The sequence below is a fragment of the Carassius auratus genome, chromosome 8 (assembly GCF_003368295.1).
Source record: "Carassius auratus strain Wakin chromosome 8, ASM336829v1, whole genome shotgun sequence".
NCBI lineage: Eukaryota > Metazoa > Chordata > Actinopteri > Cypriniformes > Cyprinidae > Carassius > Carassius auratus.
Genome location: NC_039250.1, coordinates 17,452,721 through 17,478,618, shown reverse-complemented (window position 1 = coordinate 17,478,618; position 25,898 = coordinate 17,452,721). Strand labels below are relative to the sequence as shown.

The window sequence follows — 25,898 nt, the reverse complement described above, 5'->3', positions numbered from 1 at the left end:
GTGAACACTGTTGAAGTACAGATCCATTCTGAGAAAGACACACCTAAACTATCACTCTCTCACAGATGGATCTGACCAAAGCTAGCGTGTGTGGATTGGAATGACTATTAGAAGATCCAGATGCAGAATAGATACAGACATAATACATAATGTGTACATTTCCTTTTACAACGTTTCATTTCAGCTTTGTATAGGAATCTTTTTTTTTTCGAATCTGTTGAGTCGGTTCCTTTAACGATTCGTTCAAGATGTTTTTAGACCATTTGTGAGGGTTTTTTTTGAACTACAGAATTTGAGATTTTAGTTGGATCCATTCTATAAAATAACAGCATTAGACAGAATATATATATATAAACACAGCTACAAAAAAAAACATATATATATATATATATATATATATATATATATATATATATATATATATATATATATATATATATATATATTGTTTTTTTTTTTTTTTTTTTAAAGCAGGCCTTTTTTTTACACGTCCTGGAACAAACACTGAACATATTAAACTGGAACACATTAATTCCAAGATTTAAATGGAGAATGTGAAAATAAAACTTTTTTTGTGTGTGTGTGACTTATTTTGCCATCACGGGTCACATTTAATCGAGAAAGCTAGAGTATTATTAAAAGTAAGTTTATATAAATAACATTTATTACATAACAAATCCTGTGCATGTGCTTTTTGAAAACTTTTCACTAATGACTCAAATGAATCAATGAATCATTTTCAACTGGTCGTTCGAATGAACCGAATAGCTAAATGAATCTTACATGCCAAAAAAAGTACAAAGTCCCTTTAAAGCATTCAATAGTAGTCTTTTGTTCATATAAGACCATTATCTATAATGAGTTAATAAAGACGAAACGGACTAGAATATAATAATTACTCCTAATCTATGCAGTATTAAAACACCTCTTAAAAGAAGTATCACCCTAAAAAAAACTCGACAGGAATTCCCACATCACTGTACTTTTTTAATGGTCACACATCTTCCTTCACACTTTACCGTTCTCATCGCCTGGCGCGGGCCCGCTGCGTCATGGTGACGTCGCGGCGTCGCTGAGATGACGATGTCAGTGGTAGTGGTAGTAATGTGCGGGCTCGTGCCGCTGCCGCCGTTTCACATCTCCACGCATCAGCCGTGCGTTTAAACCTTCCCAGCGCCGCCCCTCACGCATGGAGTTGCGCACCGACACGGTCCTGGCGAGTCTGGAGATGTCGGAGGTGAAAAGCGACGGCGGATCGTCGGAGGGCGACGCGGATTACGAGAGTTTGCCCGCTCACGCGTCCCTGTGCACGCACATGACAGCGGGCGCCGTGGCCGGAGTGCTGGAGCACACAGTCATGTACCCCGTGGACTCGGTCAAGGTAACTCCGCGCAGACAGCAGGGTTTATAACATTCATCAGGGACTCTAGTGTGCTGTTAGCAGCCCTGGACAGCCCTGTAGCCGTCAAGCTAACTTTTAAAACAAAGTTCGGCTCGATCAGCATGGCAAATGACCTGATGACTCAAACCTTCTCAAATCGGTCCAAAACAACAACAACAACTAAGTTAAACCAGCAGAGTCGGCCATGCTTATTTTTTTTGCGCGTGTGTGTGTTTTAAGCTCTCTGTGCAGTTTACGAGTTTAGTGCACTTCCTCTCCAGACGCTGCTAAAGGAGCTCAACTCCTCACCTCATTTTTCTCTCTGTACAGTCATTTCAATGTTTTTAGGTTCTTAACACATTCAGGGTTTAGTCGATTGAAATACTATGTATTTACAGTGCAGAATAGCTTGCTACAATAGTGTTTTAACACTCATAATTGCTACAAGTCAATGGTATACTCATACTGTAAATACAAAAAAAGAGCACATACTCCGTCATCAAATCATGCATAAGATATCTTAGTTGTGCGTTTGTGAACTAAGTAGGAGACTTATTTTGTCAAAAAGCAGTGTTTAATTGCACACTTGTGGTGTATTATAAAAAAAAGAAAGAAAAAAACTACTTACAGATAATATTAATGAAATAAAACTTAAGTGCACTTAAAGAGAACGTTTATAGCTATGTTTCCTAACACACTTAAGTGTACTTTCTAAAAGTGTACTTAATAATCATCTCAAATTAAAATTACATTTTAAATAATTTTCTTTAAATAATCTTTTGACATGCTATAAAGTATACTTATTTTAATGTTGACTAACATTCGACAGCACATTTCAAATTAATTTTAAATTAACAATTGTTTCTAATTACATGACTTGCCAGTTTTGATGTAAATGACATTAAAATATATTTTAGTTTACCAGAAATGCTTGTTTTTACATCCATAACCATATTTCAAAGACCATAGAATTATAAAATTACTTTTAAAGATGAACCTAAGCCCTATTTAACAGGGTCAAATGCACTCTCAATAACTGCATTTAATATAAATTTAAACTTTAATACAATTTTATTTAATTTTAAATAACATCCATTTAATTGTATGTAATCTTAACTTTGAAAGAAATAAAAAAATAACTTTTTTATTATCATAATTCCGACAATTTTCCCTCACAATTCTAAATTTATATCTCACAAATTAAACTTTGCTTCTACCAGTTTAGAGAACAAAAAGTTTTGACAAATAAATAAAATTTTGACAAATAAATAAAATTGTGAGATATAAACTCAGAATTCTGAGTTTGTTTCTTTACAATTCCGGGTTCCCATTTCACAATTCGGAATTCTGCATTTATTCTGAGAAACAAAAACAAAAAAGTGAGAAAACATGTCAGAATTGTAATGTAAAAAGTTGTTGTTTAATTCTGTGGCAGAAATGGGCTTCCATACAATTAGCACTGAAGTATTTCTTTTAAAAGTGTCTCCAAAATAAGAACTCTTTTTAAATGTATGCTTAAGTGTACTTCCTTTTCACAAGGGCTTTCCTATAGACTTTCTGAAGTATATTTATTACAAGGATAGTCTGCCCTTGAGTAATCTTGGGTTTAATGGGTCGAAGTCATAATGGTGGTAGTTTATGGCTCACCCTTTTCCCTGGGTGTGAACTTATGACTTTGTAGTTAGCAGCTTAGATCTTTGACCACTAGGCCACGGCCTCCTCGAATAGATGAAACAAACGAGTTAAGTCACTGTCAGCATGACTTGTCTTGGTCAGATTCATTATTCCAGATACATTTTTTGAGGAACAAAAGGCTGTCTCTTTTTCTCCCCTTTGGACATATTTTATCCAGGGTGAAAGCGTCGTCTCATGATGTTGAGTGGAAATGCCACTCAGGTGATTTTGTGCATGAGTGTAGCGCTAATCTTTGGGCTAGCCTCGTTTCAGTTTTAAAACAACAGTTCATTCAAACATCAGCCTGGCAGCGAGTTCACTAAACTCTGAATTCTAGCTCTGTCTCTTCACAAACCATTTCCCGGAGTTTGTTACGGCGGGACAAAAGTGTCCTAACTTTGTCTTTTTGGGAGCTTGTGAGTGAAAGTGGTCTGTCACTGTGCCAGATTGAGCTCTGCATCTCTTGTGTGGGACTTGCGTAGGCTATTGTTATCGTTTCCTTAGTGGCTGCCAGATTTCACTCATTTGCTGGTCGCCATAGTGCTACACGTTTGAGAGCCGCGTACTACGTGTCTGGAGAGCACATAGCCACAGAGATGCGTCTCATGCCTAACCAACCAGAGGCCCCTGGACTTTACCTGGAAGGAATTGGGCTGTAATTGGTTTGTGCGTTCGTGCGTGTTTGTGTGTTAGTGATGGTAGACACAGAGAGTAAACTGAAAAAGTCATGTAGGCAGAAAAAGTCAAGTTTTAAAATGTTAATAATACTCTCTATCTCTCTATATGAAATATTTAAATATTTGTTTAAATAAATGTAACACACACAAGTACATATATTACATGATTGAAAAGTTTATAAACATATAATAATAATAATAATAATAATAATACATTTTCATACTCCTACATAATTAAGGTTTTAAAGTGTAATGTGGTGCCGCTCCACAAATTTAAGCTGGAGGCGTGACGTGTGGGCGGAGCTAAATAATCACGAGCGCCAGTAGGCTTTTGCGTCGAGAGCGTTTGAAAGTTGCGAGTACCGTGAGGAAAAAAAAACATCATCCAAAACAAACCATGGCTTACAGTCAGATTCAGCCGTTTATTTATGATCCAGAATCAGATCCAGAGGCTGAAACTGAACGAGAGCAGCAGAGGCAACGACTCGCTCCGAGCGGGGCTTGAACCCGGGTCTCCGGCATGGGAGGGGACGCACTAACAAGGAGGAAGAGATATTTGAAGCAGTTTTACTCACCGCCTGTGGTTCCAACACACGATTGTGACCCTTTTTCGTTGGGATTGCATCATCCTTAAGAAATAAACTATGTGCAAATCCGGCGTCAAACTGGGCCTTGTTTGTAAAACAAGCATCTTCGAAATGCAGGGAACAAACACAAACACTTGCACAACTCCGTTGATGCTCTGTAAAAATAAACTCCATCCAATGGTCCCTTAATGCTGTTTTTTTTTTTTGGTAATCTGTGCAGGGTTGTCTTGCCCTGGCAACCAAAAACACACTTCTTTTGTGACTTTTCACAACGCTCTCGCTCTGATCAGTGAATGTCTGTTGTGCTCTCAGTGCTCTGCTATACAGGAGCGCGCGCTCTTCCGGCAGAAGTGCCCTCAGGACCCATATAAGGAAATTCCGCTCCATCTAAAGTCACTCAGAGCCATACTCGAAAAAAACTTTCCGAAACTTGTGACAAACTGGAAGGGGTATTTTGGGAACAAAAATACTCCTTCAAACGTACAACTTAATTTTTGAAACTTTGTCCATGTTTAGCATGGGAATCCAACTCTTTAACAGTGTAAAAAACTCAGTATGCATGAAATAGCATTTCACCCCCCCCTTTAAAGTTAACTGCAAGTAAGCAGATCTTTAACCAGCTGTGGCACCAAAAGCCATGTATGACAGTTTCCAATGGTACTATGCTATTTGTTTTTTTTCTTTCAGTAAGTGAAGCAACACATCATAGTTTGCTAGTAATATATAGTACATATATGTCCATAAGACTTTGAAATATCTGAATTTAAGCCTTACCTGTTGTTGAATCTTCTGAAGGTTTTGGCTTTGGGTCCTTCATATGCCGCAGCAGCATTTTCCACCACACCAATAACACGGGGCTGCCCGCGGACGTGCCTGACTTTAAATCGGCGCCACTAAACACGGATATCGGCTGATGCCGATATATTAAAAAAAAATGACAAATATTGGTCCGATATATTGGTCGACCTCTAATCCAAAATTTCTGACATTGTGTTCCGAAGACAAACTAAGATTTTAAAGCTTTGAAACAACATTGGGATAAGTGATTAATGACAAAACTTTCATTTTGGGGTGGAGTATCCCTGTAATGTTGAACTAATGTTGAATTATAAACGATTATATTACCCCTATTACAGGAGATAAGGTTGACCTTCAATGATTTGCGTGACAGACTAGTAAATCATTTGTCATACAGCCAGAAAAAAATTTGCTTTAAATACTTCCTCTTTTTTGCTTTTGCATGGTTTAAAAAAAGTGCCTTCAGGAACAAGGGAAACAGAGATTTGTTAGTGATGTTCATAAGTGACTGCTTCAATTTCATTGGCCATTTTAAAGCAGACAAGTGTGCCTTAAACGTTGTCATTGCAGTATAGTTGGTAATTAAATGTCCTGTTGAAAACTAAACAAATGTGATGCTGCAATTCTGGAGACCATGTGTCTGTTGTAGTGATTCAGGCTGTAGGGAAACTGGAAATTCCAGTATGTGAGAAATAATTGGGAACTTGCCAGCTGTACAAGGCCCGTCACTTTCTAGAAGCACTACTTAAGAGCATTTCAGGACACTTGGTGTGCTTTTCCATATGACCTTTACTCACACACACTTACTGTCTCTGCATGGACAATGAGAAAGGTGCACATGGTGCTTCTTTTTCAAGGTTTAACATGAGGTGGCTTTCCATTAATTCATTTTCCATAATTAAATGTAGAGGTGACATGAAATTGACCCTATTTATGTTTTCAGCAAATCTGTCACATTCCACTTTTCTCAATTTAGTCACTGTCATGTTACGCCCAACTTTTGTTTCTCAAAGAAAGGATATTTGGTTTCACTCTAAAATGTCATATTATGGGAAGATAATTGCATTGCAAAGGACATTTAATATGGTCTAACACCCACTTTAATGTGTTGGTAGTCTGTAGTCTGTGACTGAAATGGATCTTTAACGGATCACATGGTTCTCAGTGTTTGGTAATATTGTGATGCATGTACAGTAAGAGACAGGGTGTGATTCAGAGAGATGCAGCAATAGCAGAAGAACCAGAATAGAGAAACAGGATGAATGACGCTGCTTTTTCTTGTAGTTGCGACTTCATATTAAGATGAAGAACTCTTCATAAAACCGATAAACGGCACTTACAAAAAAAAAAGAAGAGCTGATTGCCGTGCATTATTCTCCACAATAGTTGTGTTTCATATAGGCTTACACAAATTATATGATGCGGTGATTTTCATGTATTCAATGTATTCAAACTTTATTTAGGCAACCACGGCGTAGTTTCAAATGAAAGAGTTTGTAATGTAAGCTGTGTTTATATTTTATTAGCTTGATTCATTTTGGAAATAAAAATCTACTTTTTTTTTTTTTTTTTTTTTATGAAAAAAAAAATGAGGTGTAACAATTGTCTTTAATTTTTTCCTGTAGTCTTATAATAATAATAATAATAATAATAATAATAATTCCTTACATTTATATAGCGCTTTTCTAGGCACTCAAAGTGCTTTACATAGACAGGGGGTATCTCCTCATCCACCACCAGTGTGCAGCATCCACCTGGATGATGCGACGGCAGCCATAGTGCGCCAGAACAGTCACCACACACCAGCTTACTGATGGAGAGGAGACAGAGTGATGAAGCCAATCAGCAGATATGGGGATTGTTAGGGAGGCCATGATGGTCAGAGGCCAATGGGCGAATTTAGCTTATATATATGTCAATGAATTTGTTCATGAATCAAATATTATTTTTTCACTCTGTGCTATACATGACAGAGTATGAAAGTAATAGGCCTACTAAAATATGCAGACATCTTTTTTTATACTGTATAAAAGAAGAAAAACAATCCTGTCAGTCATGGTTTCATTAGCCAATAGACCCGTTATCCCGGGTTATACCATGTTTTTACAGTTAATCCCATGTCCAACAGATGAATACATACTCGGCCGTTAGAACCTTATAATTCCAAGGGGATGAAATCTTTCTGTAAATAGCTATGCCTTGTCTCCAATCGTGACCATGTGTGTATTTATTTGTTGGACATGGGATTAACTGTAAAAATAATATAGTAAAAAATATAAATAAACAAAATAAATCGGCATTAATCTAATACCCCCAATTAAATAATTTAAATAAACATGACGGATAAAGTCAAAAAGACTTTTAAGCTAATTCTGTCAGAGTGATGTGTATATTAATAATTTCAGTTTACAGTGCAACGTCTGCATATCAACCATGTTATTTAGGGATGCACGATAAATATCGCCCAATATTTAATGTGCATTTGTCAGTAATGCCGGTTCTGTAATCAGCAGTAAATCTCTACATGCTGCACCAAACCATGATCATATTTTGTACAGATTGTCAGTAAACAATGGCTCTGTGTAGCAAATGTCACAATGTCACAAATCTAGTAATCGCCATTGATGCCACTGAAAGCACGCAATATTTGATTACATTGGAAAAAAATTACATACTTTTACGTTAACTCTTTTATTTAACATTACTAAAACACAACATTAGTGGGACTTGGCCTTCAAATAACACGCACCTATAGTCTCAATGCAAGCGTTACTTTTTAAATTCACAAACAGGCCAAAAATATTTTTTAAAACCATCATCATAAACAACAATTATTTAAACCAATAGCCTATAATGTTATATGTAATAAATAAACTGCAGTTTCATTGGCAGGTGAAAGTTGGCAGCTGGTTTAAACATTGGGCCTGATGGTGGTGACTAGAGGGTATAACCAGTAATCGGTGTGGAACGGATGGGCTGCTGTGAGTCCCTCCTCATGGCTGATGGGTGGGTTAGGGCAGAGGTCATAATCTCACATGTCCAGAAGGGTGTGAATGTGAAGGAGTGTCTTTTGCATTTGGGAAGGGACGTTTTGAAATTGATTAACAGGCCGTTATTCACACACACACATGTGAGTACAATACACACTCAAATTCCTGTCATGACTGTCACCCCCCCTCTGTGACAGTTACTTGATAGTAACCAGTTCAGTTTGTTAAAAGGTGCAAAAATTTAGATTACAGCAAGGCCAGTCTTTCCACTTCCTGCTAAACTAAAGAAAACTAACTTACCTATGCTGTTTTATGTTTCTCATGTCAATCTGCATCTATTTCATGTTCATGTGTAATAATATGTGGAAAACATACAATACATATGTCATTATTCCAAGATAAACCACTTAAGAGTGTTACAGTTTGTTGTAACAAGATATTTAGGAATTGTAACATAATACTTTTTATTTTTGGATTTTTATTTTATTTTTATTGCAGTGTCAGAATAACCATGTGACTGTGTGTTTTGTTTTGCGGACATAAAAAATGTCCCAAGAAATGTCTTGAGGCTGTCAATGCACTCTCGAACATTGTGTGAATCAGAGGAAAAAAGCAATATAAATACTGTTCAGTTTCTTGCACAGACCGATCGTTTTGTGTCTTTATTCATCAATGTATCGCCACAAGCAGCAGGATTTAATTTGGTTTTGTATGTGTATGTTTTTTTTTTTTTTTTTTGACTCTCAAAGCCGTGATTCTCATTTACTTCCATTATATGACTGACAGACTGCAACAGTTTGAGTTAAAAATCTTAATTTGTATTCTACTGAAGAAACAAAGTCACCCACATCTTGGATGCCCTGAGGGTAAGCAGATAAACATCTAATTTTCATTTTTGGATGGACTATCCCTTTAAATCTGTTTGGAACAGCTCAGTCCATCCTGATGAATGTTTTCAGGGAGATCTCTCTTGTTCTTCCAGGATATTCAAGCTGTTGCTGTTTGATGACAGGAATTTTATTATGAAAGTTTAGGGCAAGTTAAACACATCTGAGCATTTGTCTAGTTCTCTAGTTAAAGAAGAGCTAATTAAACACTTGCGATTAGCTGTAATAATATTGTTTAAAGTAAGCTGTAACCGGTAAAACCAGCCTGTCTAGTGTTTAGGTTCAAAAGGTAAAATATGAAGGACAAATGGGACAAAAAAAAGGAAAATAAAAATGATTGAAAAAAGTATTTTGGTTTGGTTTAAACTTGTTTTACATGGACTATATAGACATACTTCAATTATTCTTTCACTCCATTATCTGACATCATATGCATGTTGCAGTCAGTATCTCCTTCTGTTATAAAGCAATCTCAAATGCAGTAATGGCTAGATATTACAGATGTATTGAGGAAATTGTTCTAACAAGTTATACTGTATGAGTTAATTTCAGTGAATCATTTGAAATTGTTCCAGAATGATCAGAATAACTATTAGACAATTAGACTGAATCAGAATGATTTTTAAAACATTTACAAATAATCACATGTGGTCAAAAAGTCTGGGAAGCCAGTATAAAAGGATACTCCCTCCAGAAGAATTGGCAGCAAGAAACTGGTTGGTTTTGTTGCTCAGACGTCTCTTCAAGTTTGAGTGGGCTGTTTTGGGGGCAGAATAAGCTTCAGTTTGTGGATCAGGCTTTATTCTGATAGTTTGGCTCCTGTGGGCCTCGGTCTGTGTATGTTGTGAGGATTCTTGCCAAATCATTCACATTAAACAAAGCATGTTTTTATAACTGAGCCGAAATGTTGGCCAAGCAGAAAGATTGACTGCTTCTATCTCTGTCTACATATTGATGGTATTTCCTTCCCCTTTTGTGTTAACAATTTAACCATCCTTTTTGTTTCTATCAGAAAATATCTATTTTTAGGGTCTCTGTAATTATATATTTTCTGGTGGAATTGAATAAAACACCATAACATCAGAAATTTGTTTGTGGCCTACACAATGCCAGAACTGATCTTCATGATATGGTCTTGTTCCTAAACTTTGTTTGTGAATGTTTTTCTGTAAGTTTAGTTTTGCTTATCAATTGTTGCTCCTTTTTATGGTTAATAGACTTATTCGCTGCTGTCTTTCTGTCCACAGACACGTATGCAGAGTTTACAGCCAGACCCAAAGGCTCAGTACCGCAGTGTGTACGGTGCACTGAAGAGGATTATGAGGACAGAGGGCCTCCTTCGGCCCTTGAGGGGCCTCAACATTACTGTGCTGGGGGCCGGTCCCGCACACGCACTCTATTTCGCCTGCTACGAGCGGATCAAGCGCAGCCTTAGTGACGTCATACAGAATGGAGGGAACAGTCACATCGCTAACGGTAAGAGAAGGGATTATTCTGTGAGGTCTTAAAGGGATAGATCACCCACAATTAAAACTTGCTGTTAATTTACTCATCCTCAGGCCATCTGATATAGAGTTTTTCTTGAGTAGGACAGTATACAAGATTTTTTTAACTGGTTTATATATAATTTATAATTCATACATAATTTTCTTCTCTTTTCCCACTTCAGGTGTGGCAGGAAGTGTTGCCACTGTCCTCCACGATGCTATCATGAACCCAGCAGAAGGTATTCTTCAACAGTCAATGATAAATCTTATATTTTAATACTTTTAAGTACACTGTAAAGTGGTTTGTTTTGGGGTCTTCAAGATTACGCCCAAGAAATTCCACATTTCATTAACAATAATTTTATCCAGAGATTCATATTTTAGTTTTACAGATTTACTTTTTTTTTTTTTAAAGTTATTTATTTAAATAAGATTTTCAACATCTGCATTTCCTGCATTAAGCCCTGTGAGAAAATCCTGGTCTAGACATTAGAAAAATATGTATACGAAAATATGAGTTCTTATTATTATATTATTATTAGAATTATTGTATCATATGTAATTAATAACAGTTAATATAAATTTTAATGAGCATGGAAAAACTCAATTACAGTGAATTGACGGTTGGCTGAAATAGCTGTGGTGCTTGTGAATATGATTTTTTTTTTTTTTTTCTAATTATGTGTTTCTTTCTTTAATGGCAGATTTCAGTAAAATACTAGTACAGTAGATATAATGCAAACAATATTGCTGGATTAAAATAATTTACAAGTATTTGTAAACACAAAATGTGCATCCTTTGACAACACTTTTGATTGTGATATTTTTCACAAATGAACACATTTACTGATGTATTTCAAGTCGCAGAATAAAACAAGGAAATATATTGAGCTTGTTTCAAACAAATACCTTAATTTAGGCAATTAAACGAAAGATCCAATAAAAAAACTGAACGAGAGGTGCTAAAATGCAAAGTTGTTTTCAGGTTTTGGCCTACAAAAATACATCATGTCTTGACAAATATGTGTTTTTAATGAGCAATTACAGTATATTACTAGCAAATATGATTTGAACATAATTGCTGAATAAAAAAATAAATAAAATAAAAAACCTTAACACATTAATGTTTTTTTTTTATTATTAACAGTGTTGGGAAGGTTACTTTGGAAAAGTTACCCTCTTCAAAATGTAATAAATAGTGTAACTATTTCAGTTACTTTATTAAAGTAATGTACCAGATTACTTTTAATAATTTTTTTATTACTTTTCTACATTTCTAACAGATGTTTTCAACTGTTAATCATTTTGAAACAGCGGGCAAGGTTAACCTTGCAATAGTACTCAACACTGATTACTGTCAGACTTTAATCACTTGAATTCTGATTATAATAATTTCATTTTAATGCACATCCAGCACAAAATCAGACTTTAAAGGGGCATAACATACACAGTTTCATACAATCTCATGTTAACCTTGAGTACCTATGGAGTAGTACTGTATCCTCCATATTTCTTTAGTTTTATCATATTTTTTAAAAGAAAGATACAGCTCTATGATTCTCTATGAAAACAGCCGATCTCCTGGAGGCGCGCCGTGGGCGGAGCTAATGAGTGACCAGCACTTGAGCGATTATTACCAACAAAAACTGACATTTAATGCCATTTCATTTACTGTCTGCAGTTCTGAATCATATCTGCAATCATTTATAGCTGGGACCCCGCCATTTTCAGTATCAAACAATGTGTAAATCCAGCGTCGAACTGGCCTTGCTTATGAAACATTCATCAACAAATACACTTGTGAAACTCTGTTGCTGCCCAGGAACACTAACTGCATTCACTGTTTACGTAATGCAAGGTTCTTCGGGAAGCTGAACAAAGTTATCTTTCCCTTACAACCAAAAACACAATTCTTTAGAAAATTGTCCCGTCACCTTGCAGCGTGCCGAGTGAAGCGTGTTAATAGGCATGCTCTTGCTCTCTCTCTGGTCGATGCGCGTTCGCTCTTCTGGGAAAAATGCCCATACAAGGACTTCCACCATTCATTATGTCATAAAGAGTCATGATCTAAAAAAACTTTACGAAACCCAAAAGTGAGTATTTAGCACAAAAAAATGGGCTATATTTAGCACAAGAATCTAACCAATCCCTGGGCCTGTCACAATAACACATTTTGCTGGATGATAAATTGCCCAAGAAATTATTGCGATAAATAGGGGTGTGACGGTTAGTATATAACCGTGAGACCGACGGTTATAGTTGAACACCGTCATTAGAACTCTATAACCGCCAAAACCGTGTCATTAAAAAAAATTTTACCAACATTTTTTATCAAAAATTATTTTCATTTTTTAGATAGGATCATAAGATGCGCAATATATCGGGAGACATGGTTTTTACCACTTAATGAGTTTTGTAAATCGTCAGACATGATATTTACCACTTCATTAAATTTTGCTTTGTAGAAAACCTTTCTTAAAAACGAATTTCGTTTTGTACAAATTTTATCTTAATTTTAATAAATGTTTCATCAACCAATTGACTAGACTAGAGCACATCTCATCGTAAATGAAACTCAGCGTAGGCCTATGCCTCATACTTTAGCATTAAATATCTTTGCTGCATCCTTTCTAGAACAGACAATGGCTTTTTTTTGCGGCTCGTATCAGCAAAGCATTGCATCGCCATAGACCGCAAAACAAGCAGTGGATGGCGGGCGGGTGCGGCTTTGAAATTTGCTCTATGATTTCCATGAAGCAAAAAACAAGGACGGAATCTCGAAATCCAGTCATGAAAATGAAACTTGCATTTTAATATGGACAGTCATGGAATTTGCCAAAGTTAGCATAAAATAATCAAATCAAATCTCCATATGGACAAGTATCTGTAAATGTTAAGCCGCAAAAGTTGTTTAAAATATAAATCCGTGTTCTGCGCGTCTCTGTGTGAATTAATGAATGGCAGAGACGTGCAGGTTTGTTTACTACATAGACTGAAGCGCATGACGCTTGCATTAATTTCAGCATATGAGCTTCAGAGTTCTCTCTCCTTCAAGCGATCTGAACTTTTCAGCTCATCTCAATGGACACACAGCGCACCTGTATTTGACACTCTGTAAACTCTTTGTGAAGGCACACGGCTCACCGTCACTTTACTGATAGCGCGGTTTCTCACACATGCAAAGAGAGAGAGCGAGAGTCTTACCACGCTTAAACAACACCTTATATGTAAACTATTCTTTGTTGTCTTCTCCTGTCAAAATAATGGATTTAATTTAGAATTATTCATATTCATTTTCGAACAAGCAGAAGACATACCAGTTTCTCCGGTAGTGGGCGGAGCTAATGGGCAAATGGCAATGGCTTTTTTTTTTGCGGCTCGCATCAGCAAAGCATTGCATCGCCATATACCCCAAAACAATCAGCGGATGGCGGGCGGGTGCGGCTTTGAAATTTGATCAAAAAACGGTGGCGCGGATGATGAGTTTTGTGACAGATCTCCTTAATAAATGGAGGTCTGAAATCTCTGCCCCTTTACCGATCAGAGCGCGCGCTGACACGGAGTTAACCCGCTATCTCCAAGAACAACCAATTGACTTGGACCCCCGACGGTTATGTTATGAACCGTCACATTTGACTCACGTCATAACCGTCATCACCAATTCTGAAACCGGCACACCCCTAGCGATAAATGTTAATATTGTCATTCTAAGACCAGTTTTAACTAATATAATGATAATGGCATAATAATGCAGGTAATAATCCTTTTCAAAGATCAATAAACTTTTATTTCTAAAGAATATTTAACACTGAAAATGGAAAACATTTTAAATATCCACAATAAATGAACAAAACAACAAAAAACGATAAAAGCAATGGACTGTCAATCGCTGAAAAAAAAAAAAAAAATGCTAAAGCCCTCCACTTGAATAAATACCAAAAACAATAAATGAAATGGATGTAAACAACATTGCACTTCAGAATTTTTTTTACATTAGGCTCAGGCATAAATAGTGCCAGTTATGACCTTTGTAAACAAACTAACAAAGCCTCAACAGGCCATATGCAGAAAACTTTTGAAAAATAATTTCTCCAGCATAAAGCTTTGTTCAAATAAAGCAAAAGTGAATTGCCGTATATGTCCACCAAGGACGAGAGAGAAAGAGAGAGATAGAGAGAGATTTTATGGCAGACTCAGAGCAAGAAATACCAACATTTTGACTTTGTGTGGCTAAAATTACTCGGCCTGGTACTCTGTGTTTCTCCACCGCAGGAACCAGGAACTAAATAAAGTTGCAGGTAAAAAAATGGCCCTCGGAATCCAACATGCGAGCTAGGTAGACGTACGACTCCAAGCTCCTGCCACAAACAGCCAGATTTCTAGTTGAGTATTATCCGAGTTTAGCCGTGGCAACAAAGATTGTGGATTTGTCATGGCAAATCTAAGAACCACAAAGAAAAACATGGATAATACTGAGGAAACTCCTGACGGGAACGAAGCTAGCGCTAAGCTAGTGGGTGCAGCTATCATGACCAACGAAGAGGATAACGTAACGCTCTCCTCTGATTTAAATTACTTAGAGAACCGCAATCTACATTTAGTCAAGAGGCCTGAAAAAGTAGAAGGAAAAGATGTGGTAAACTTTTTGGAAAAGTGGCTGTTTGATGTGTTTGGAGCATCTACCGAGCCCAGTAGTCATTGAAAGAGCACACGGAATCAGCAAGCCACCGACAAAGCCGCAACTGTACCCACTAATCCTGATCCTGAAATTCCTTAATTTCCGCAACCGACAGAGAGTGATTCAAGCCACCAGGGAGATGGGAACAGTGAAGTTTGAGGAACACAAAGTGATGACTTCTCAGTAGCGGTGAGGAAACAACCAAAGGAATTCGATGATGTGAAGAAGCGTCTCCAGACATTGAACATCTCATACAGATTTGTTTATCCAGCCAAACTGAGATTGCTGTATAAGGGTCAGTGGAAGATTTGCGAGATGGCAGGAGATGTACAGAAATTTATACAGGAATTCGGAGAAGCATCAGGAGAGTAATGAAAAGATCCTAGTATTTGACTGAAAGGTCATGCAGTTTTATTTATCAATGCTGATATCACAATCAATGTATTTCTTGATCGGTTTAACTCGGATGTGTAAACGGACGGTATTAATCTGTCAAAGTTAAAACATCATATTTAACCTGACTCATTCTGAGAATGAATCAGTTCAACTAATATTTGAGGGGAGATGATCTTATATTCATTGTTTACTGGCTGTTTGTGGATAGGCTGATGCTTAATGTTTTTTTTTTTTTTTTTTTACTGGCCAAGGATGGGTTCCTAGTTGTAGGACCAGACCATCCTGTTGAAGAATCTTTGCAGTTTGGTGGGAAGGGGGTGAACGCAGAGTTGTTCTGTTCAAGTGCGTTCAAGACTATGCAAAATCATAGCTCAGTGCATTTTAAGTTGTTTTTTTTAACCCTAATGGATTTTTATTTTATAATCTATTTGTTGCTATCCATTATGTGTATGATCATAGAGTTATGGAAAAGTGCTGTTGTAAAACATGTCAACTGAATCTCAGATAACATTTATTTCCTGGAATGTTAGGGGGCTAGGTAAACTTTCCAAGTTAAAACAAGTCATGACTAGACTTAAGCAATTTAAAACACCTATCGTGCTGTTACAAGAAACTCACCTTTTATCTGGTGAAATATTAAAAAAATACGTAGAAGGTGGCTGGGCCAAGTATTCTCTGCTTCATATACATCTAACTCAAGAGGAGTAATGATTTTGATTCATAAAGCCATTCCATTTAAACGTGTATGGGCCCAATTCTGACAGTCCAGAATTTTTTTTTAAACTTGTTCTTAACTTTGGTATCCCAACCTGGAAATTTAATCATATGATGTGATTTTAACATAACATTAAACCCGAATTTAGATAGGTACAACAGTAAAGACACAGCTCACATGCAAAGTAGGAAAACACTTCATAGTTTCATAAAATAACTCGATTTATGCAATCCATGGAGGAATATTCATGCTATAGTTTATCACTAAAATCATATTTTCACTAATAGACTACTTTTTGATTTCTAATAATTTATTTCACAAGATTTTTAACTGTTCCTATGAGTCTATTGTGATTTCTGATCATGGCCCAGTTAAACTTGGAGATAGCAGGTAAAAAACTTTTAAGGGACCTTGTAAACATTTTATGACTATGGAGAGAGGTCAGACTTTCAGCGTTGCAGATTAAACTAGATTGTATTCGAGTAAAGCAATAAATAGCATTTACACAACAGCTGAAAATCTGACTTCAGATGCAACGGAGATCAATGAAACTTTCACCAAATATTTCCAAGCATTATGTACTGCAGAATCTACAAGTCAGGGTATGCAGCAATATATATTTTTAGATAATCTCTAGATTCCATCTATGGACCGTGAAGCCAAAAGACAAATGGACGAACCCTTAACTAGTGAAGAAGTTTTAAATGCTATAATAAAGATGAAAAGTGGTAAAACAGCTGGCCCTGATGGGAACCAATAGATATATACAAAACCTTTAAGGATAAATTAGCGATTCTGCTATTAGAAATGTATAAAGAGTCTTTACTCGAGGGCTTCCCTTCCCTTTCTCTTAGAGATGCTTTAATAACACTCATCCCCAACCTTGACAAGCCCCAAGACAGATGTGAATCATATAAAGCGATTTCTTTAATGAATTCCGATGCCAAACTTATAGCCAAGGTTTTAGCCCTTCGATTAGAGGATAACATGCCTTCCTTAATAGGAATTGACCAAGATGGGTTTGTCCGAAACAGACAGGCCTTACATAATATCATGTGAATACTTAATATTGTTTATGAGAAGAATGGGTCTACAGACTTGTGTATTTTGTCGTTAGATGCAGAAAAAACATTTGACAGAGTCGAATGGTCTTATTTATTTGATGTACTCACCCGACAGCAGAGGTCATTACAAATAATTTAACCTCCAAACCTTTTAATTTATATTGTGGGACTCGTCAGGGTTGTCCACTCTCGCCATTATTATTTGTAATTTCCCTGGAACCCCTGGCAATTGCAATTAGAATGTGTCCAGGTATAAAGGGAATTGAAATTACAGGCCTAGAAGATCGGATTTCCCTATTTGCAGACAACATAATTGTTTATTTAACTAAACTTAAAGATTCAGTACCCACTCTTAATAATTTGATTAATGACTTTGGAACATTTTCGGGATATGAAGATAAAAAATCAATATATCTATAAAAAATCTATATTTTTTCTTACAGAGCAAGAAAGGCTGAATCCAACAGTTCAACATCCCTATAAAACCTCTATCGATGGATTTAGATATTTGGGAATCAAAGTTACTCCACAGGTGGAGGATCTGATTGCATCCAACTTCATGCCCCTGATAGCTCAAGTAAATGAACGTTTAACCTGTTAATTGTCACCATCAAATCTAATCTAATCTTGACCAACTATAGATCTCGTTGGAAAGGTCTAAGACTCCCAAATATATATTTTACCAATATTTTTTTGTTAAAAATTATGTAGGAAATGTAATAGGTTAATTTATGACAAGAGTGCACCCTGAGAAATCTACATTACAAAAGGAGCTTTGACCTTTGTTTAAAAAAAAAACAACAACTTCCTCTTTGCCTTTTTCTCTATCACATTTTAGAAATCATCAGAAGTTATATATAATTTGAAAACATAAAATATCAAAATTCATCCTTTAAAACCCATTTTAAAATCAGACATTTCATTACCATGTAAATGGTACATAAAAATCATGTTACAAAATGTTTTCAGTCATGAATTATAAAAATTTAGGTTTGTATCATGCACATTCAAGTCTATCTTCAAAAACGTGAGTGACCGTTAACTTGTTAAATAGATGGGTGTCTCTACCTCTCACCACTATCGGAAGGGTGAACATCATTAAAATGAATAAAGTCCCTAAATTTCTATATAATAATAATAATAATAATAATTCTTTACATTTATATAGCGCTTTTCTAGGCACTCAAAGCGCTTACATGGTCAGGGGGTATCTCCTCATCCACCACCAGTGTGCAGCATCCACCTGGATGATGCGACGGCAGCCATATTGCGCCAGAACGCCCACCACACACCAGCTTACTGATGGAGAGGAGACAGAGTGATGAAGCCAATCAGTAGATATGGGGATTGTTAGGAGGCCATGATGGTCAGAGACCAATGGGCGAATTTAGCCAGTTTCAATTCTATATCCGTTTCAATCAATCCCCCTAACTCAATTTTTCAAATATAAAGAAGACATTTGTTAAATTTATCTGGAACAAGAAACACTCCAGGTTTCGCTTATCGCTTTTGTACCTTCCATTCGAAAGAGGAGGGTTACAACTCCCTAATCTTTTATAGTATTTTAAGGCAGTCCAACTGAGAGCCGCATGTTTCTGGTTTGCTAGTCCATCTCATTCTCCATGGGTTCAGATTGAAAAAAAAAAGGTGCAGGAGAATTGAGTCTTGATACATATTTATACTCTGACTCTGGAGACTCAAACAAAATACAACTAACCCATTTGCTAAAACCACCATTTCAGTATGGCACGAACCACAAGGCTTGATCGTGCCTTGTCTGGGGTTCCTCGGGGCCAATGGCCAGGTTTTTTTGGCCCAACAAAACCCTTGAGGAGTGGTTATTAACAAAGGCAGAGTTTCTATAAGGATCATTTCAAAAAGCTAACATCTATGACACCAACATTTAAAACTTTAAAAAGTTTTGTGTTTGAAATAAATTGATCCAATCCAATGTGGATTATAATCACAATAAAAGCCAGAAATATTTAGAAGGGGTGCAAAAGACTATGCAAGCTAGGTATTAACGTTACCATAGTAAACATGGTAAATATGACCGCTGGAGAAATCAGACGTCAGCTTCTTATTCTCTATCACAATCGTGTAGTAACATATTTTATCCGTCATATGTCTCGTTTTGAGAGTTTAGCTCCCCGTGGCCTATGTCATGAAATTTAGCCTAATGTTTTTTTGTTCGGGATCTTTCATAAAAATAGAAATATTAACATTCATTCTAAATGTGATGTATGTGACTACAAATAAACAGAAACCCTCTTGACTGAATAAGCAGACTACTTTCATAACGTTCAGCGTTAAAAATAATAAATAAATTAGAAATACATTTATTTCTGTGACAAATTTTCAATAAATTATGATCGATGTATCACTTATTATAGTAAAACATGCTTTTGAATTTAAATATTTAACAAAGCATGCAAACAAACGTCTGCTTTTATCGTGTTCGTGTGTGATCGCGCATGTTCCAGTGACTTATTTCTTATTAGTTTTCTGATAACTTCTCTTTGTTTGTGAAATGATGGGGTTTCGTGACATTGTTCCTGAGAGGCGTGTAAAGGGCATGTTTTAGTGACGCACAGCGGAGCTTCAGGCCTGATGGTGGAAACCTCTGTGCTAATCTGGCCTCGTTGCTTCTGGCCTGAGGCTATTAGCCCGGCCCGTTTTAAGCCCTGGCTCGCACTGGCCCGAAAGTGGAAAAGCGGCTACTGCAGGGACGTCACTAGGATTGGAAGACAGGGGGGGCTTAGACCCCAAGGTTTTTGTAACTTGAGTTTGCAAAATCTTAGCACTCACATACAAGCATATGTGTGTTTATATATATATATATATATATATATATATATATATATATATATATATATATATATATATATAAATATAAACACATATAAACATATATATACATTTATTTGTTATGTAAATACAAACTTTTATTGTGGATGCGATTAATCACGATTATAATCGTCTCAGCCCTAGTTAGAATATAGCTAGCATGTATAATAAATATAATGAAATAATTTAGTTTAGGTTATGCATAGTGCCTAGACCTGCCAACAAATGCTTATTGTTAGAAGAAAACAAACCAATCCTTAGACATAGACCACTACTGACCTCAATCACACCGGCTCCCTCAGAATCAACTGGCCTGCCAATCTCCTGCGGCTGCTTCTCTTTCTTTCTGCTAAAATATCTTCAAATATCCATCTCATTTGCTCAGTGATTTGAAGGATACAACGGTAATAGCATTAACAGGGACCCTATGACATTTAGTTTTCAGTGACCCCAACATTCTATGGGGGTTGATATTGTTTTAGAATATGCCTATTTTAGAAATGGGTTATATTACTGGCAAAGAATAAAGAGTTGTGATTAGCTTGCTAAGTAAACCATTTCTTGTATTTTGCTTGTTCACTCTAGCTACTAGACTACAGTTTTCCATAGCAAACCAAAATATCCCCTTTCCTTTACCTCAAGAAAATGTAGCTAAAGGTTAGCAGGTAATTAAAAACAACATACAATTTCACTCTGTATCACGACACTTCCCAATCTTCCTTTCACCATTAGCGTGTGTATCAGTGTGTGAGTGGGAGGGTGCACAGTGAGTTCAGACCAAACTAGAGTAACGACGAGATGAGATGAATCCTCCAGTTACTTGCAGCGCTCCGGTCTGCAACGCTCTGAAAGTTGCCGGATCACACCAATGCAACGAGACGGTGCGGTGCTTCATCTTAGCACAATGACTCTTTGTACTTTGTCCAACTTTTTTTTTTTTTCAGACTTTTCAGCTATTTTTTGTAGCTGGATATATATCATTTTTTGCATCTAAATATGAATGAGGAAATGGTTGTTGATAAATCAAATTGTTATTGTTGTTCTTATTATCATTTAGGGGGGCTTAGAAACATTTCGGGACAGCCTCAGCCCCCCTAAAATAGGCCTAACGACGTCCCTGTGCTATACTGTTTTTAAAACCAAACCTTTGCATAGCAGTGACTGGAACCACTGGCATCTAACAATGCCTTGGGAAGAAAAAAACTAAAGCATATACATAAACCTAAATAGCAAATAAGAGTTATTGAATAATCATGTGTCCTAAACTCCTGAAACATTTGTCTCATATTTTAGAGCAGTCAATGCAATTTGGAAAAGAAAAAAAAAAAACTCTGTGAAAGTATTCTGATGTAACCCCCTTTGAAATTACATTTTTTGTAAGTGACTAATTTAATCTCACACAGATTACAGTTACATTTATTTTGTAATTAAATTACGCAATTCTGTTACATGTAACTAGTTACTTCCCAACTCTGATTATTAATCATGAAAATCATGGTTCATAAGACTTAGCATAGAATCACCTATTTGCATTTGCCAGAGAATGATAAGTACAGTCAATATTAAAAGTTTTATGTAAAGTTTCACATGAAATCTTTTTGTCACTGTCTCTCTCTCAGTGGTGAAGCAGAGGATGCAGATGTATAACTCTCCGTACCGCAGCCTGTATGACTGCGTCCTGACGGTCAGTCGCAGGGAAGGCCTGGCCGCCTTCTACCGCAGCTACAGCACTCAGCTGACCATGAACATCCCCTTCCAGGCCGTCCACTTCATCACTTACGAATTCATGCAGGAACATTTTAACCCCCAGCGCCAGTACCGGCCCGAGACGCACATCCTGTCCGGAGCGGCGGCCGGAGCCGTGTCTGCTGCTGTAACCACTCCGCTAGACGTGTGCAAGACGCTGCTAAACACGCAGGAGAACGTGGCGCTCAGCTCCGCACATGTTAGCGGACATCTCTCTGGCATGGTCAACGCGCTCAGGACAGTGTACCGATTGGGCGGCGTGCCGGCCTTCTTTAAAGGCATCAGAGCACGGGTGATTTATCAGATGCCGTCTACGGCCATCGCCTGGTCTGTGTACGAGTTCTTCAAATACTTTCTGACCCAACAGGAAACACACATCCAGGAGCTGAGGAGAGACGCTCACAAGGCCAGCACTACATGAGTCCCGCTAGCACTGAATCCGTTCAGCCCATCCAAAGAGTGAGCGTGAGGATCAACGGAAGACGCCTTCGGCTCAAAGGGGAATGTAGACGCTCATTTCTTATGCAGTAGACACCCCAGCAGCTTCTGTGTTTGTTGCTAACGTATTAATTTATTGGAAGAGTTTAATGTTGTTGTTACAAGAATGTTGCACACTACAGAACGTTTCTTGTAAACATGACGGAAACAGGAAGGTAAAGATGAGTCGATGTTTTGTTTGTGTTCTCACTTGCATAACATATTTTTGATTAAGCGTGATTGTGTGCGTGTGTATTTATATATGCACACTCACCGTCTGCTCAGTGACACAACAAAGCCGTGCGGTAGAACATTTCTTATTTGATTTGATTGGCTTTTATGGACTTTTTTATATTTGAGAGGTTCAGGAAAGTTTGCTTTTAATACTTTATTATTTTTGTTAGTATTTTATAATTTAAGTCATTCCTGAATTGTGTTGCTCAACAAGAAGACCGATTTTTATTATTATTGCCTAATCATCTATGAAAGCTGCCTGAGCTTCAAGCTTTGCATGTTTGGTTTTACAAATTTGATACTAATTTAATCAAACTGCTTAAATCCCATCACACTAAAGACCTTATGATTTCTAAATCCATAGTGTATGTATTCCTCTGTTAATTAACTTTACCAGTAGAAGATAACTTTTCCTCTTGCTTTTTAAGGGCATAGTTGTCTACGATGATATATCAGCAGTCCATCCTGTGACATAATTATGAGATGTGATCTATGCAGTGGGTTTTGCAGCTTTAGAAGTTTTTCTGCGTGTTAAAACCTTGAGAGTTGAGAGCGTGCAGCTCAAATACCTCAAACCCAGAATGAAATCTTTATTCCTTAATGAGGTTTCATAGCTGTGACAATCTCTTTGAGAGTCTGGGAGCAGATTTATTCTGTTTCCGAGCGGTTTGTGAATATGCAGCTGACTCATCCTTTGTGCTCTGCCTCTCTGTCGATCTCTAGATTCAGTCGCCCGTTCAGAATAAAGCTCGCCTTGTTTTTCAGAAACAGACCTTTCAGTCAGAGTAGAGGGCATATTTAATTTGTTACGAATGAAAACAAGGCTGTATGAGTCATGGAAAATCCAGAGAAGATGGCTTTTCAGTGTTTTGCTGTTCAGGTTATTAACAAGCAGGTGCAGGTATGACTAATTGGGCCTCTTACGCTAAGTTAAAACAGAATTTCTGTGAATTAAAGCTTTAGTTAACTGAAAAGTAAATATAATAATTTTCAAATAATTTCTAAACTGATTTAGCTTTTGTTCTTCTACAAAACATTTTAATATTCTCATAATTTTTGTCCATCCTTTGAAAGTACACGCAAACAAAATGTTTAAGCCTCAAAGAGTTAATAACGGCATCATAAAAATGCTTTATATAATGAACCGATTTCATTTAGGCTTGGACTTGGACTTAACCTTACATAGAGTGCATCAGATATGGTAAACGGAAGAAAATATAGTTTTCAAGTGTCAACCAAGCAGCCATTGTTAGCTTCTGTTTAACATAACATCTGGTCAGAAGAATCGCAATCATTTCATATGGATTTATAAACTTGATATTTTTAGATCTGTGAATTTTCAATAGATGGACCAAATATTAAAAACATCTTTACTCTTTTGGGTTTGGGTGAGTAAATGCATTTTTGGTTGAACTAACCCTTTAAATTGACATTCAGTCCAATGTAACGATGTTTGCAAGGCTTTACGCAAACAATTTTCTCCACACATTTCTCCATTGAGACCCGATATGTCAGTTTTGTAGTTTTGCAAACGAGAAACTAGTTTTTATACCCATCAAATTACATAATGCACATGCTCTCAAGGTCTTGGAATTTGCACTGGAATCACGCACAATAATCACGCAAGTAGAGGAATGGGTTTGTAAATAGTGTATAGTATTCGTAGGAGTTGTGGATTTTGACAACTTTGATTTGATTCTATTTTATCAGATTTTTAACTTCTGATTGAGAAGATGCTTATGTATCCTATGCAGGACGTCCTGTTTGTGGACCAACGGATGAAACGCACACCAGAAGCATCCTGCAGCCTTGATATCACAGCGCCAGTGTTTCGTTTGCCTCTTCGTGTTAGCATTCATTGATCGTTTGCCAGTGTTCATACTGCGTCTTTGCAATCTATGCAGACGACAGGACGGGACGGTGTGAGAGAGGTTTTAGTGCCATCAAATGATTAATCGCGATTAATTGCATGCAAAATAAAAGTTTGAGTTTACATAATATGTGTGTGTACTGTGTATATGTATTATGTTATTGTAAATACACACACATACAGAAGATATTTACATGTATATATTTTAATTTATATATAAATGTACTCTAATTTTTCTTAAATGTATGAATATATATATATATATATATATATATATATATATATATATATATATATATATATATATATATATAGTATGCGCACACATATATTATGTATACAAATACTTTTATTTTGGATGTGATTAATCGTTTGATACTTCGCTGTGTTCTGTTTGGTCTGTGCCTTTCCTGTGTCCTCTCTCACTTCCTGTTCCCTTGGACTTTTGTCCTCGGTCCTCTGTTTATTTCATCTCTGAAGGTTTGGGAAGTTCCTAATGCCGGTCCAGTGAGATGTTTATTTGCCTTCTGATTAAATGCTTATTGGTTTAGTACTTGATTTGCTGTGTGTGACCACTGTTTCTTTTCTCTGAGCATCTAGGAACCAAAGAAATTGACTTATTCTCTCACTACCATTACAGTATAGCTTATATATCACTAATTACACATTTGACCTTTCAGATTGGGGAAGAATGATGGTGGCGTTTGGTGCATTGAGATTTTATATAGCGATGTGTTTTAGGTTTTTCTTTTTTAGGATGCCTAGTTTGGTCATTGCAGTCGGATGTGGTGATATTTCTCATGAGGGGTCACGGAAAACCGTTTTTTTTTTTTTTTTTTTTGATTGACTGAGTACAGATTTCCGTTACCCTTTGGCTCTGTGTTGTACTTTGGAAACCCCATGGGTTTGCTTCTTCTGGGTCCAGCATTTTTAAATGCTTTCTAGCTGTAATTGCTCTGCAAAACTATAGCTGTTTCAAAATAATGCACATTGTATTTGAAACCATTTTAAATTGTGTAGGTTTTGCTTGTGGGTCCAATATTAACAACATTCCGTTGTTGATCTTTTCTGATCATCACTACCAACCATGCTCTGAGAAAACATATCTTATTCTGATATTTGCCACATTTCAGTGAAGAAGTGCAGCAGTGTTACTCTAAACGTGTCTTGGCCCGCTCTGTGCGCACAGTGTAGAAGAAGTGGGGAGATTTGGAAATACAAAAATAGTGCCATCTAGTGTACGCAAGTTATTTTTTTTTTTTTCTTTACTGCAATGAATATGTAAAACGTAGACTCTAAAACTGTTTAGTGGAAATGCTGCTACAGTTTGAAACACTGGAGCTGAAATAAAATGCACAATGATCAAATGGCACACGTCTTATTTGGTGTC

At 36.7% G+C, this 25,898-nt stretch overlaps 1 protein-coding gene across 1 annotated transcript; it reads left to right on the top strand.

Annotated features, from left to right (window-relative positions):
• The first annotated feature begins 1,039 nt into the window (after positions 1–1,039).
• Positions 1,040–24,638, top strand: slc25a37 (solute carrier family 25 member 37). The gene is made up of 4 exons (XM_026269959.1): positions 1,040–1,381; positions 10,242–10,470; positions 10,664–10,720; positions 21,801–24,638. The coding sequence occupies exons 1-4, from the start codon at positions 1,190–1,192 to the stop codon at positions 22,346–22,348; spliced, it is 1,026 nt and encodes a 341-aa protein (XP_026125744.1). The 5' UTR covers positions 1,040–1,189; the 3' UTR covers positions 22,349–24,638.
• Positions 24,639–25,898: the final 1,260 nt, after the last annotated feature.

Excerpts from the sequence above, each read along its gene's own strand:
- slc25a37 (XM_026269959.1), top strand. The coding sequence starts at position 1,190 with ATGGAGTTGCGCACCGACACGGTCCTGGCGAGTCTGGAGATGTCGGAG. Across the intron at positions 1,382-10,241 it reads ACCCCGTGGACTCGGTCAAG|ACACGTATGCAGAGTTTACA; the intron begins GTAACTCCGCGC and ends TTCTGTCCACAG. Across the intron at positions 10,721-21,800 it reads TATCATGAACCCAGCAGAAG|TGGTGAAGCAGAGGATGCAG; the intron begins GTATTCTTCAAC and ends TCTCTCTCTCAG.